The sequence below is a fragment of the Vanellus vanellus genome (assembly GCF_965231255.1).
Source record: "Vanellus vanellus genome assembly, chromosome: 1".
In the NCBI taxonomy this organism is placed as follows: domain Eukaryota; kingdom Metazoa; phylum Chordata; class Aves; order Charadriiformes; family Charadriidae; genus Vanellus; species Vanellus vanellus.
In genome coordinates this window covers 33,743,556-33,757,116 of record NC_138905.1, presented here as the reverse complement: position 1 = coordinate 33,757,116, position 13,561 = coordinate 33,743,556, and the positions used below count along the sequence as shown (strand labels likewise).

Here is a 13,561-nt window from a genome sequence, read left to right as displayed (position 1 = left end):
CTCTATTGTGTATGAGCACTGACCCCATGTAGTCCATCCTGCCCAGTGTCTTGTCTCCAGATGTGGGCAGTCTTTGATGCTTCAGAGGGTCTTTGGAGTCAAGGACAAAGTTGAGGACATGTTATCCACATAGAAGTCAGCAGGAGACATGGTGCTGACATTATAGTATCTTGTAAGTATTCTGTTTTAGTATTTAAACTATTCCACTCTGTTGTAATCAAATATACCACTTGGGATTTTCTAAAGCATACAAGTGAATTAGAATTCCAACTGCCATAAGTCATCAATAGGATTAGTGTTGGTTCTTTGGAAAAAGTCACACATGCACCAATCATAAGATTCTCGTTTAGACTTTTTAGTCGTGTACTTTTTAAGTAACCACTGAAGTGGATAAATATGTGCAGAGTCAGGGACTTAGATAGTAAATACTTAGGAGCAAGGGACTGATTGCTTGATTATTTTGAAAAAAAAAAAGCAAGCTAGTAATTACAACTTTCTGTGAATAATAACAGTTTACAGATATGGGATGGTGAAGTCTCATAACTGATATGACCACAACAGACTATTCTTGCAATCTTTGTCATCTTAATAATGTAAATCCCAGCAGATGAAATGAAAATTGCACCTTGATGTAAGTTTTACTTGGAAATAGGTGGTTCTTCAGCAGGAATAAAATCTGAAGTAACACGATAAACATTACAATGTAGTATCTTGCTCTAAGAATTATTATTTCTTTAAATATCAATTCAGTTTTAATGGTAATAGCAAATTTGTTAAATTAGTGGTAAATATAGAATTATTGCAAAATATAAATAAAAATATAAAATATTATGCAGCTATTGATATAGGTGTAAAAGTCTGAGTTTAAGCATGAATCTATACCATCATCTTGCTTTAGCATAGACAAGGTCTTAAATGCTTGAAAATTTGTGTGCTTTTCCAAAACAATCCCCCTAACTTTTTTCACTTTCAGCATGCTCCAAAGACCACAGACTTCTTGGTGGTTTGTTATCATACCGTTTTACTTTTTGTATCAGCATGAATTTCCAAATTAAACTGGAAGAATATCATATGTACAAGATGACTGTAAATCTATTTTTGAAGTTTGTGCAGGAAAACATATCAGGAATTTGAGATCAGGGTTCTGAGATTCTTATATAGGCATTTGAATAAAGTGACAAGACCTAAATATGTATTCAGCATCCAGCAGCTTTCATAGACAGCAAAGAACTCTAGACAGCATTTCTGAAAATATGACTTCTGGGCAAGATATCTGAAAGGAATTTGAACATTTTAGAAAATGTCCAGACCCAGATTAAGAGCAGGTGTGCTCTTAAATTTTGTTCTTTCTGTGCCTAAAATATAGAGTAACCTTTCAATTGACTTAGAAATTTTATTTTGTTTGTCGACTGTGCAGCATTGCCGCCATGGAATTTGTGTGAGCAGAGAAATGGAGACACGTCCTGTAGATGGAGAATGGGGACCATGGGGACCTTATAGCTCATGTTCAAGAACTTGTGGAGGTGGAATCAAGAGCACCACCAGGCTGTGTAATAGACCAGAGTATGTTTTTTTATTGTGTTTTACATTTGTGTGTAATGAAGATATTACAACAAAATAGGTTGGTTCAAAACCAAATTAAGGTATTGTGGATCGCACAAATTAGTTGGAAGCACCGATAAAAAAAATGCTTGTTTCAGCCATGTTTGGAAAGAGAGATAAGTCTTTAGAACTTTTAGATTGCTTTTGTCTCTCAGCTATATAATTCATATTTATAGATAGTACTAAAAACTTGTTTTGGTAGGGTCTTTTTTCTAGCTTTACTCTAAATGCTGAGGGTTTCTTTAAACATTGATTTACTTTCTCTGGAGTAAAATATGCAAAAAGGAATAGATGTATTTCCCTGGTAATCTTTTTAGTGAAACAATTGATTTGCTTTGATTTAAGGCTTTTTCACAAAATCACCACTAGTAACACCCACAAAGAACCTGTTACAGCCGAGTCATTTACAACTTACCTTTATAACAAGAAACTTCCATTGCCTGAATAATTCAATGTGGGTTTCATTCTCTGTAATAAAAGTCAATGAGAACTTTACCCTTAACTTCTCCAGAAGCAGAACCGTAGCTGCAGCAGCCTGGGTAGTTTCAGGGCTTTTCTAGGAAGTCATGTCATCTTGATATTGTCAGTGGGATAAATGAACCTCAATCAAATGACCCCAGGTTATTTTTTTTTTTTTTTGATGACTAAGAGGCATTAGACTAGATTCCCGTTAGATATGGCTCTGTCAGTCTGTAGTAACTGATAGTATCAATTTGATTTATTCTTTTTTCCTCCCCAAGAACCTACTACTACTGAATTATTGTGTAGCAGAGTTTATAACAGTTATGAAATGTATTTTAGACTTTACAGTAAATGAGGTGTTTTCCACAATTTTCCTTTTTTTGTTCTTTTGATCCCCAAACTGAAACCAATATTAGGACTACAGAAAAGAGTGTGTCCTCTCCTAACTCAGTTGTCTTTCTTTGTCACTCTGTAAAATAATAATTTCAAATTACTGAGGGAGGTGCTGCTTCTGTAAAAATAGGGCTGTAATCTCCACTAAATTCGTAAGAGCATTAAAGTTAATAATGCTTTTTCCCAGGCAAAATAATTATGACTGTAAGAGAAACAAAAATGTAGTAGACATTAATAAACACCAGTAACTTGATTACCAGCTACCTCAGCAGTGGTATTTTGCATGGACATTTTACTTTCTTCACTTGGGCATAAATGTATGCATGGTGCAACACAAGATAAGAGTGTGTGTGGGGAAGTCAGTAACAGGTGGCAGAATGCTGTGTGAGATTTTCGCCTTTAGATCAGTGGCTCAAGCCACTTTTCATGGAAAACAGCAATTTTAGAAACTGAACGTGTTTTACATTTACCTATTTTTGTTAGACCAAGAAATGGAGGAAAGTACTGTGTTGGCCGCAGGATGAAATTTCGATCGTGTAATACTGATTCATGTCCAAAAGGCAAAAAAGATTTCCGAGAGCAACAGTGCTCTGAATTTGATGGCAAACACTTTAATATCAACGGTCTTACGTCTGCTGTTCGCTGGCTTCCAAAATACAGTGGTAGTAAGTAATTATAAATTTTTTCAATTAATGAAATAAAAATATTACTTTAATTAAAGTTTTAAAACAGACAAGAAACCTGTTGGATTTTCTTTCCAGTTTCTATGAAAGATCGCTGTAAACTTTTTTGCCGAGTTTCTGGAACAACTTCCTACTATCAGCTGAAGGACAGAGTTGCTGATGGTACTCCCTGTGGAGCAGAAACCAATGACCTTTGTGTTCAAGGCTTATGCAGGGTATTTAAACTTATTAATTATTAAAATCAATTTTAACAAATGGTAAAGTAGATATTTAATATTCATCCAAATAACCGTTACTGAAAATATGTAAAGCTAGATGTTTTGAATTTACTTAAGTTAATTTTAATCTCTACCAAATTAAACATCTGGAAATGGAAGCAATTAAGTGAAGAACATATAGTTGAATCTGAAGACGCATAGTCTTTCCTCATTAAAGCCTCATGTGAGAGAGTTAATATTGTTCAAGTGAACAGAGAGAAAGTGATCCAAAATTGGCATAAAGGGAGGAAAGAAACATGCTGTGTGTTTATTGTTGTCATATTTCTGCTATCAAAGGAGTAAAAAAAGTAGAAAATCCAAGGGTAGATAGATTAGGTAGTAATTATTTTATTGCAAAATCAGGAGTAACTGGCTCTTGAAAGGGATCATTTCAGCATTCTTTGCTTAATAGAAATGATGGAAGTGCTTTGGGAGAAGCAAGGTGCCATGTTATGACAATTCAAGACTTTGTCAAGCCCAGGTTGTTTTGCTGACTGCAGTGAAACTGAGTAAATTCCGGATGAGGAGAAAATGTAGCCTTTTTTATAGTTTTTAATCAAGAGGAAAGAGGAAATACCAGAGAAATGTCCCGTTTATCATAATTTTTTTAAAAGGAAGTTTAGATAAAGATACATAAACAAAAATTGTCGTTATGCTAGTTTAACCAGCATAGTCTACATGTATTCCTCTGCTTCTTTTGCAGTAATGACAGACTTAAAGAATTGATGACCATGTACATATACATACTGCTTTTAGGATTCCAATCCAAGACTTTTTAATGTAAATATAACTTAAAATTTATACACTATGCTGATTTTTTTTTTACACAAAATTTTTACATGCTGTTATGTATTCTTATACAGTTCTTGACATATTAAGTGTATTTGGATTGTACATTCTCAGTACAAGAGCACTATTGTGTTTTGCCCTTACATCACAGCACCCAGAAACATAAAAGGCTTTTCATGAATTGCCAAGGAAGACCATATATATATATAAAAATATATATATATGGTGAATAAGAAAACTTTGGGAGAGTGGGAAGCTTACATTGTTTGTTTTCATTGTCTTCCATTGGGCTGAGTGACACAGGGCAATTGTATTTTTTTTATTTTTTTTGTAGCAAGCAGGCTGTGATCACATTTTGAATTCCAAGGCAAGGAGAGACAAATGTGGAATCTGTGGTGGTGACAATTCTTCATGTAAGACTCTTGCAGGTACTTTCAACAGTGCTCATTATGGTATGTTTGGGTTTTTAAAATTTTTTTTAAAATCTTAATGCACGTTTTAGTATAGCTTAGAAATTATATTTTACATTTGAGGAAGTGGGATTCCAGTGTGTGCTCCTTAGGGCCCCTGTCAACAAAAAATATCTCTGATTTTCAATCACGTGTGCCTTCTGAAGGATGCAGAGGCAAACACTATGACACACTAACCCATTAAAGGGGAAAAAATCAATCTGCTCTAAGGTAAAAATAAAAGATGCAATGAGGGTAAAAGTACTTTAAAAGGAAGAATGCTCTCTGCTTTTCGCTTTGCATTCTCTCATCTGAAACTCTGCAGCTGAAGGACTTAATCCAACATCTCTATTTGGTTGTGTAAAGAGATAGCAAGAAGTCCATGGTGTGAGCAGCTGATGAGGTTCCTTTTTTCCTATAGTGAAAAAGATAGCCTGTGAAATGTGAGCCTTCTCTTTCCAGAGAAGATGGGCAGCAACGTTTATGTTCTTTCCTCTTCATTGGCACGTAGTGAATGAGAAACTTCTGAATAACCCTGGTAATCTCTATTTCTTTGATTTAGTTTCTCTAATAGAACTACTGATAGTTCTTCTATATGTAGTCCTTTCTGGGAAGTATGGAGAGACTACTGTATGTGTGTAGCAGTGCAGCTAAGCAGTTAGAGCATATAACATAAGGACAGAAGTCTCCAGGTTAACACCAGATTCCTAAAGGCTCCTTCATGCCGTTTTACTGGTTGAAAGAGACCACAGGCGAAGTGAAAATGATAGCTGCAGAGCTGCCAAATAGGATCTTCATAGAACAAAGGAATTGCTGGTCGAAGGGGAAAGCATGCCCAGTATCCTGTTGGATTTTTTTTTTTTTCCCCTGGCAGAGGTCTTGCACCAAGCAAAAGTACCAAAAAACTTAAAGGTGGAATACAGCTTCCCATACAAATACACACAGCTTTTATTGTGTGAGTGCTGAGAAGCTGGAAGAAGACACAATCAGCCATTAGAGACTGGATTTCTGAACACGTGATCAAAGAATGTTTTATTTTGATAATTCTGAGTAAAGGACTGTCAGTGTTTTAGCTTCCCACCACTATGAAAGATCTTTTTGCTTATAGTTAGCACATAAATTCTGTCACAAATACATTTGACCCAAGTGACCATTACACTGGAACTGCCATTTATACAAATATGGTTGAAACTGTCACTCTGTGCTGTTTATCAGCTTCACATCGTCACAGACTTATTTGCTGCTACCTGAAGTTGGAGGGGAAAAAAAAGCACCCATGTTTTGGCATAAGGAAAACGTTGATATATTAATTTGTTTTCATACTCAGTTGAATGTTTTAAAATTCTGTTTGAATTCTTGGAATTATAGCATATAAAAGATGATACTGAATTACACTCCTGGACAGTATGCTGAACACTTGGGATTATCACTCAGGTGTGCTGCAGTAGGAGTGCAGCAATGCAAACAAGAGGGTGTAGCTAGCCGATCACTACAACTTCAGTGTCCGTGGGAGGCTTACGGCATCCCTAGGCTAATGACTGAAAACATGGTCTGAGGAAATGTTCTTTTCCAAAAAAGTTCAGAGTTAGGATCACAAGATAAGTATGCCAAAGTCTGGGCACTTGATCTTTTTCTTTTAACTTCACTTGGTCCCCTTCCATACTGACAGAAGTCATTTACTAAGGCAGAATTTGGAACTAGACAATGGAAGCCTGTTGTATGTGCTTGTATTCATACACTTCAAATGTTGTCATTAAATGTTTAAACGGTAGTGAAACAATCATCCCAAATTCATTACAATGAAATACTAATTTACTTAGCCTCCCAATTTAGGAAATGGTAATATAATTATGTACACATAATAATGTTGGCTATTATTACTGCCTCAAATTAGAGTATCTGAGGATTTCCTGGAAATGGTCATTCTCAGTGCCTTAGTACGTGACCTATTCTCCTGTGTATCCTTGACAACATGCTATGCAGATTTGTTTATAGTTTCCTCCTGTATTTTGTCTACTGTCATTCTATTACCACAAGGTCTTCAGCGTGTGAGACAAGGGGCTTTTTTGAGTGTGTTTGGTTTTCTTCCCAATGTGTTGGAAGAATGACAAAATGCTGTGTATTTATCCAGAGCACATAGCGTGTCAATTTGCAATTGCAGTGCTGCCCCCAGCTGGTAGATGTGATGGATCTGTGATCAGATTAAATGTTCATTTAAGTGCATGGTATAGTTTTAATAGATTAAAAGCACTGTGAAGTTAATGAATTATGAAATTGAAAAGGATATTGCCATTTAAATTTTTACCCACCGAGGTGAGTCAACTCACCAAAGTTTAATCCTGGCAAGACTGTTAAACACAGCACAATAAGTGGAAAAGTTAGCAAAGATTATGTTAATTCTTGTGTTTATTATTTGTTTCCAGTGTTTGCCATACTCAGATTTTCTTAGACATAAGAATCCTTTTGAATTTGTCATTAGCATCTGTGAGAACCAAATTATTTTTTTTTTAACCTATGCTTATGTGTAGAGTGACAGTTCTAAAAAGTACATCTTGATGCACCTTATTTGGTTCCCTTACAACAAGGCTACCATAGTAGTAGTTGGAGGCATTACAGGAAACGATGTCTCATTTGTGAAGCATTTGTATTTTGAAGGGAACACACTAGGGTAACATTTTAAGTAGTAGAATGTGGATCAAGCATGACTAGTTTATATGATATATCTACCTATGTGTATGGCCTGCAACACTGCAATATTTGAGTATTTAGGATTTGCTCTGTCATGCAATACTATTGTGAGATAGACAAAAGCTAACCCAGTTGTATAAACAGGGAGTGGAGATATTTCATGTTAAGTGACTTATTCAAACTTGTGTAAAAGTTTTGTGGTTAAATTGTGAGGAGGCACAATATTTCCCAAGTCCCACTTGATGTAGTTGGCTGCTTTCTAGAGTAGTGCTGTTCTCTAGAGATTTTTTTGAGTACATTGAACTCATGTTACTGGTAAAGAATTGAATTCACATTTCTGAACACAGGAATGAATTTTAATGAGTTATGAAAACAAAAGTTCAGTTCAACTGATTAAAAAACAAAACAGAGAAATCTAATAAGCATGAAGATATTTATGTTTCCTTCCTAAAACATGAGGGCATTCAGAAGTGATTGTCGCTGGTACACTGTAGGGTTTTGTGAATAAAACTAGTTAAACATATGTTCATCTTTGCTAGTTTTTGGCTATTTTTGTAGTTAATCTGTGAATAATTACATTGCAGGTTACAATGTTGTAGTAACTATTCCCAAAGGAGCAACAAACATTGATATTCGGCAGCACAGCTACTCAGGGAAACCAGAAGATGACAACTACCTTGGTAAAAGCTTCCTGCGTATAACATTGATGGATGGTTTTTGTGCTCTTGCCAGAGATCTGCTCTAGACGTATGTTATCAGAAGTCTGATAAAGTCTTTAGAGCATATATCTAATTACATTGTATCATCATTTGTTGAGTCTCTCTGTAGATACTAGTTTTCAGAAAAAAGAATGTAATGTTGTTAGGTTTCTAATTCTTAAATGTGCGTTCACTTGTCAGAGAACAGGAATTACAGCACATTGCATCATTTTGTCAATTTTTTACTTTGTTGTGGCAATGTTAATTAAAACTCCACAATGAATTAAGGAATAATGCAGGTACGGGTGGTTTTAAATCTTGGAAACATACTTTATGTTTATAAACAAAGCAGTCAGACCTTTAGCAAACTTATCAGTTGTCTCACATTTTTTCTATCATGTCTGAGTATAAAGATCACATTTTGATAGATTTGCAAGTACGTGAGAGGAACAAAGCATTCATAGCACATTGTACCAAAAATCTTGGTTGTTCTGTTTCACAGTACTTAACGTTATATCTGATGTGCCTGAGAGAATACTGGTGCATATTTTCCTTCTGTGTCTTCTTCCATTACCATCCTACTCATCATAGAATCATAGAACGGTTTAGGTTGGAAGGGACCTTGAAGATCATCGAGTTCCAACCCCCCTGCCATACGCAGGGACACTTCCCACTAGACCAGGTTGCCCAAGGCCACGTCCAGCCTGGCCTTGAACATCTCCAGAGATGGGGCCTCAACAACCTCTCTGGGTAACCTGTTCCAGTGCCTTACCACCCTCAAAGTGAAAAACTTCTTCCTAATGTTTAATCTGAACCTGCCCTCTTCCAGTTTAAAGCCATTCCCCCTTGTCCTATCGCTACATGCCCATGTAAAAAGTACCTCTCCAGCTCTCCTGTAGGCTCCCTTTAGGTACTGGAAAGCCGCAATAAGATCTCCCCAGAGCCTTCTCTTCTCCAGGCTGAAGAGCCCCAACTCTCTCAGCCTCTCCTCATAGGAGAGGTGCTCCAGCCCTCGGATCATCCTCATGGCTCTCCTCTGGACACGTTCCAACAGGTCCGTGTCCTTCTTGTGTTGGGGACTCCAGAGCTGGATGTAGTACTCAGAGTTTTCAAAATGTTTTTCTTGCCACCTGTTGCCCTGTTGTTGCACATGCATCTCACAGGACAGAATCAATCCTCGCTCCCTGACACTGGCTACCATTTCAAATGTAGTAGTGTCTGAATAGCGTGCCTTTACTAAAAATTTTACTTTATTTTAAATTTAATTTTTAACTTGTCATTCGTCTTTATTATTGTAAATTGGTCGTTATATTAAATTATTATAAATGTTTAATAATTTCCTTTATTTTTACTTTAAAATTTACTTTTAAAAGCCACTTCACTAAAAGTAGCTTTAGCAAATACAGGAACGTGGGTTGTAGAATAGGCCAGAAATATCGATAATTATTGTTTCCTTCTACAGTAGCTGAACCTAACCAAATTTAAAAGTGATGACTGCAGTCAACCCTTCAACAGAACAAATATTATTAAAGCTGTGTTGTTAATGCAGAGAAAATCCATGACAACTGCTCAGGTGAAAGTTACTGATGGTTAGGATTGAATTCATGCATTAGAAACTGATACAACTTCAAAGTATTACACGTGGACTAAAATAAAGCTAAGTGTTGATGAGAAGATCTATTATTAAGAGTTTTTCTTGATAAAACCTTTTAATTAAATACATGCTTTATTTCCAATATTTTATTTTACTTATAGCTTTATCTGATATTCATGGAAATTTTATCTTGAATGGAAATTTTGTTGTAAGCATGTCAAAAAGAGAAATCAATATACAAGGAGCCATTTTTGAGTACAGTGGTTCAAACAATACAGTAGAACGAATTAACAGCACTGATAGAATCGAAGAAGAGCTAACCTTACAGGTGCATGTTTACTTTTTTCATAAGTTTGAAAATTTGCTACATGATCATTATTTTCCTAATTTTATGTTCAAATTCACTGAAAACCAGCTGTTATTTTATCTCAATTAAGGTTTTGTGTGTAGGGAATTTGTACAACCCTGATGTCCGTTATTCATTCAATATCCCAATAGAAGAGAGAAGTGATCTGTTTACGTGGGATCCTTATGGACCCTGGCAAGACTGCAGTAGGATGTGCCAAGGTACTGTGAATTCTTTTGTCACCAGAACCAAACAACTGATGGCATTTAGGAAGGTACTAGTCTTAAGTACTGTGATTTGTCACTCCTACTTGTAAGGAAGAAGCTCAGCACTCCCAGTAAACTTTGGGTGCACAGAGCCTTTAAGGGCAGAATGACTTCTGATTTTGTTTTGCTATTTTCAGTATTTATGCAATGCAATTCTATATTCAAAACTACATTTGTGTTCCTTTCTTTTGTAGCCATAGAAGTGGTTTATTAAAAAAAAAAAAAAAGTTGAATCAAATCTAATGCATCCTTAGAAACCGGTATTGTATATCTACTACTATGTATTAGGCTTCTTTTATCCTATTTCCAGATGGTCACTGATTTGTCTAGTATCTTTCATAAATATTTAGTTGCCTTTTTTGGTTATCTGCTACATGGGGTGAAGCTATTTAAAGATATTTTTTACAAATTCTTAACTGTTATTCTGTGTAAAAATAAAACTGCAATATGTATGAAGTGTATATATAAAATATGCATGCACAGATTTTTGATAGATACTCCTATTAGCAGATGCTAGAAATGCCTGTAGATATGTGATGGTGAGTTTCTTCTGCCTTTGAGTCAGGCTGTAGACACGCTCATGTGCTAGAGCAGCAGAGTGTCTGTCAACTGTGGTACTTCTCCCAGCATTCCAGATCTTTTAGGTACCCTGTGATCAAATTTTCTGCTTCCTTAAAGAAAAGGATCACAACCTCTAAGTTAACATGGTGGCTTGAAAATTTGGTAATTAGCAAAGGACAGACGTGATGCATTTGGAATACTTAGCCTGATGAATAAAAGGACTGTTGCACTTTTGCAGTTTTCTGGGAGTTGATATCCTTGTGAGACCACTGTAGTACAGCTGGGAGATGGCAGGGGTGACTGGGACAAGGTTGTTCTCCACTTCGAATGTAGTCAGCTGCACAAAGTAGCATGTTTGTACAGAATCTGCTGTACACAAAGATTTGTGTTAATGGGGTATCTCAGTTAAATTCCTAAATGATGAATGGAATCCAACAGTGTAAAAAGGCACTCTTATTTTAGCCCTTTATTTGCTTTTTTGATTCCTTTTCAAGGTATTAGAAGAAGAAGAATGACATGCATACGTAAAAGTGATCATGTGGTAGTGTCTGATCAAAGATGTGAACATATACCCACTGTACCAGATGTCTTTGAGGAATGTAATACAGAGTGTGAATTAAGGTAGAAAGAGGTTCCTAACTGATGGAGCTGTTGTGGTCTTACATATTGTTGTCGATAGAGATTGAAACAAAATAATTGAGATTGCTTTATCCTCTGTCTCTCCACCCCTCTCTATCTCTGTCATCTCTCCCGTCTCTCCTTCCTTTCCTCAAATCTAATGGTATAATGGGTTTATACATTAGGTTTACACCCCTGAATCTAAGTAGAACTAGTGTACTTATCTAATTTTTATTGGTAAAGTACAAAGTCTTTTGTTAGGATTGTGAATCTGTTCTATATATCCTGCCACAAAAGCTTGTATAGCTGGGCAGAATACACATTTCACCAGAATTGTACCCACAACTGTAACTAATTTGAAACAGACTTGTGTTTTTGCACTCCAAGAAAGCCCACACTGAAGTCTTCAGAGAATGAACAGTTAGAATTATAGCTTACATTTTTCAAAGTCACCTAGGAGATTAAGAAAAAAGATCCTTTAAATTTAAAAAGATGTTTTTAAGCCCATGAGTCAAATTCTTTTATATTGCTTTGAAAATTCCAGTCATGAGATAGATTTTACTATTTTATCTGTTTTGTAAAATGCATATCTATATTTGCATGGCAATGACTGGAACATTCTCTGGGTGCTTTATTCACCTACACTTTATCCTTGTAGGTGGCACAATGTTGGCAAAAGTGACTGCACATCAAAGTGTGGCCCAGGGTATCGATCTATAGAGATCCACTGCATGAAGTACTCTATTTCAAAAGGACTCAGTGCTCCAGTGGATGATAAGTACTGTGCTCATCAGCAGAAACCACCAACCAGAGAGTCCTGCCACGGTGACTGTATGTTAACAAGTTGGCACTACACAGAGTGGTCAGAGGTACAAATTCAAAACCTTGTAACTGTACCATTATAGTTCTGGTTAGCATTCATATGAAAAATTTATTTCTGTATCATTTTTTTTTAGTAGAGGTAACTAAAAGAAAATCTTTGACAAACACAGGGTTGTATGTACCAATCTTATATTTCAGCAACTTCCTCATGTTTTTGTAAGAAACTGTAGCTAAATTTTTTGCAGCTTGGTTTTGGAAGTCAGCGGAGAAGATCTGGTGGTTAAAGGTGTATATTTTGTTTGCAATCTTAATAATTTATTTCTGCGAGTATTTTGGAGAAAAGGAATAAGTGTAATTTCAGCTTTAATCTTCATTAAAGACTTTTATCTTGGAACTACTAAACAAGGTGCCAGATTTATCTGACGTGAACATATTAGCAGTCTGTGGATTAAATGTAGGATACATTTGTGTAATACAATAATTAATGTTTTTCACCTTTAAGACTGGTAATGTATTTTGACCTGGTTTTATCATGTAATGTTTCCTGTTTCGTAATATTGTCTATACACTGCAGTGTTCCAGGAGCTGTGAAAGAGGTGTCAGAACAAGAGAAGCTTTTTGTATCAACAATTTGGGTCGTCATCTTCCTGACAGAGAATGCCTGGAACTTCCAAGAGTTGTAACACAGAGTTGCAATGAATTCTTATGTCCAACATGGTCTGTTAGTGAGTGGAGCGAGGTAATGAACCATGTAAAACTTAAGACACCTTTAGTCCTCGTCATCAATATTAAAATAAGCTGTTTTAAGTGTTTGGGTTTTTTTGTTCTGGCTATTTTGGGGAACAAGATAATAAAGATTCTGAAGTCCTAGTGTTTTTCTGATATACATCCCAGGTGTACAAATGGCAAGAGAACTTCTGAAAACCACACCTAGAATCTATTTTTCTCTGAAATTTTGTTACATGGAAACAAGGTAGCGGAGCTATTTGAAGTAAATCTATCTACAGTGATATGCATACCTTCCTGTTTTATGAAGCAATAAGAACCATCCAGCCAGTGGCAGAACAGAATTATATCCGTTTTATTATAGATTTTATGAGTATAAAAGAATCACAAGCAGTTTAAACATTTTTCCCATGAAAGCTGTGACATGTGCACTCATATTTGAAACAAGTATTCTTTATTCTAATGGAAATAAATGATCTGTACATTGTTCTTATATTTTTGTAGCTTTAGAAGCTTAATAGTGATTCCTTTGTATTAGCATTTGGGTTGATGTTTACAGGAAATTGAAAATTCATAAAAGAACTAGTTCTTTTGGACTACTTAAATA

General features: G+C 35.7%; 1 protein-coding gene across 1 annotated transcript in view; it reads left to right on the top strand.

Moving 5' to 3' along the window:
• Positions 1-13,561, top strand: part of ADAMTS20 (ADAM metallopeptidase with thrombospondin type 1 motif 20) — a gene marked incomplete at both ends in the record, with an annotated part of 95,778 nt that overhangs the window by 41,833 nt on the left and 40,384 nt on the right. Inside the window, 10 exons of the mRNA XM_082498477.1 lie at positions 1,418-1,563; positions 2,941-3,122; positions 3,219-3,355; positions 4,521-4,638; positions 7,908-8,003; positions 9,777-9,943; positions 10,053-10,182; positions 11,283-11,409; positions 12,065-12,275; positions 12,803-12,967. Of these exons, the coding sequence (XP_082354603.1) occupies positions 1,418-1,563; positions 2,941-3,122; positions 3,219-3,355; positions 4,521-4,638; positions 7,908-8,003; positions 9,777-9,943; positions 10,053-10,182; positions 11,283-11,409; positions 12,065-12,275; positions 12,803-12,967 (1,479 nt within the window). The remainder of the gene's footprint in view (positions 1-1,417; positions 1,564-2,940; positions 3,123-3,218; positions 3,356-4,520; positions 4,639-7,907; positions 8,004-9,776; positions 9,944-10,052; positions 10,183-11,282; positions 11,410-12,064; positions 12,276-12,802; positions 12,968-13,561) is intronic.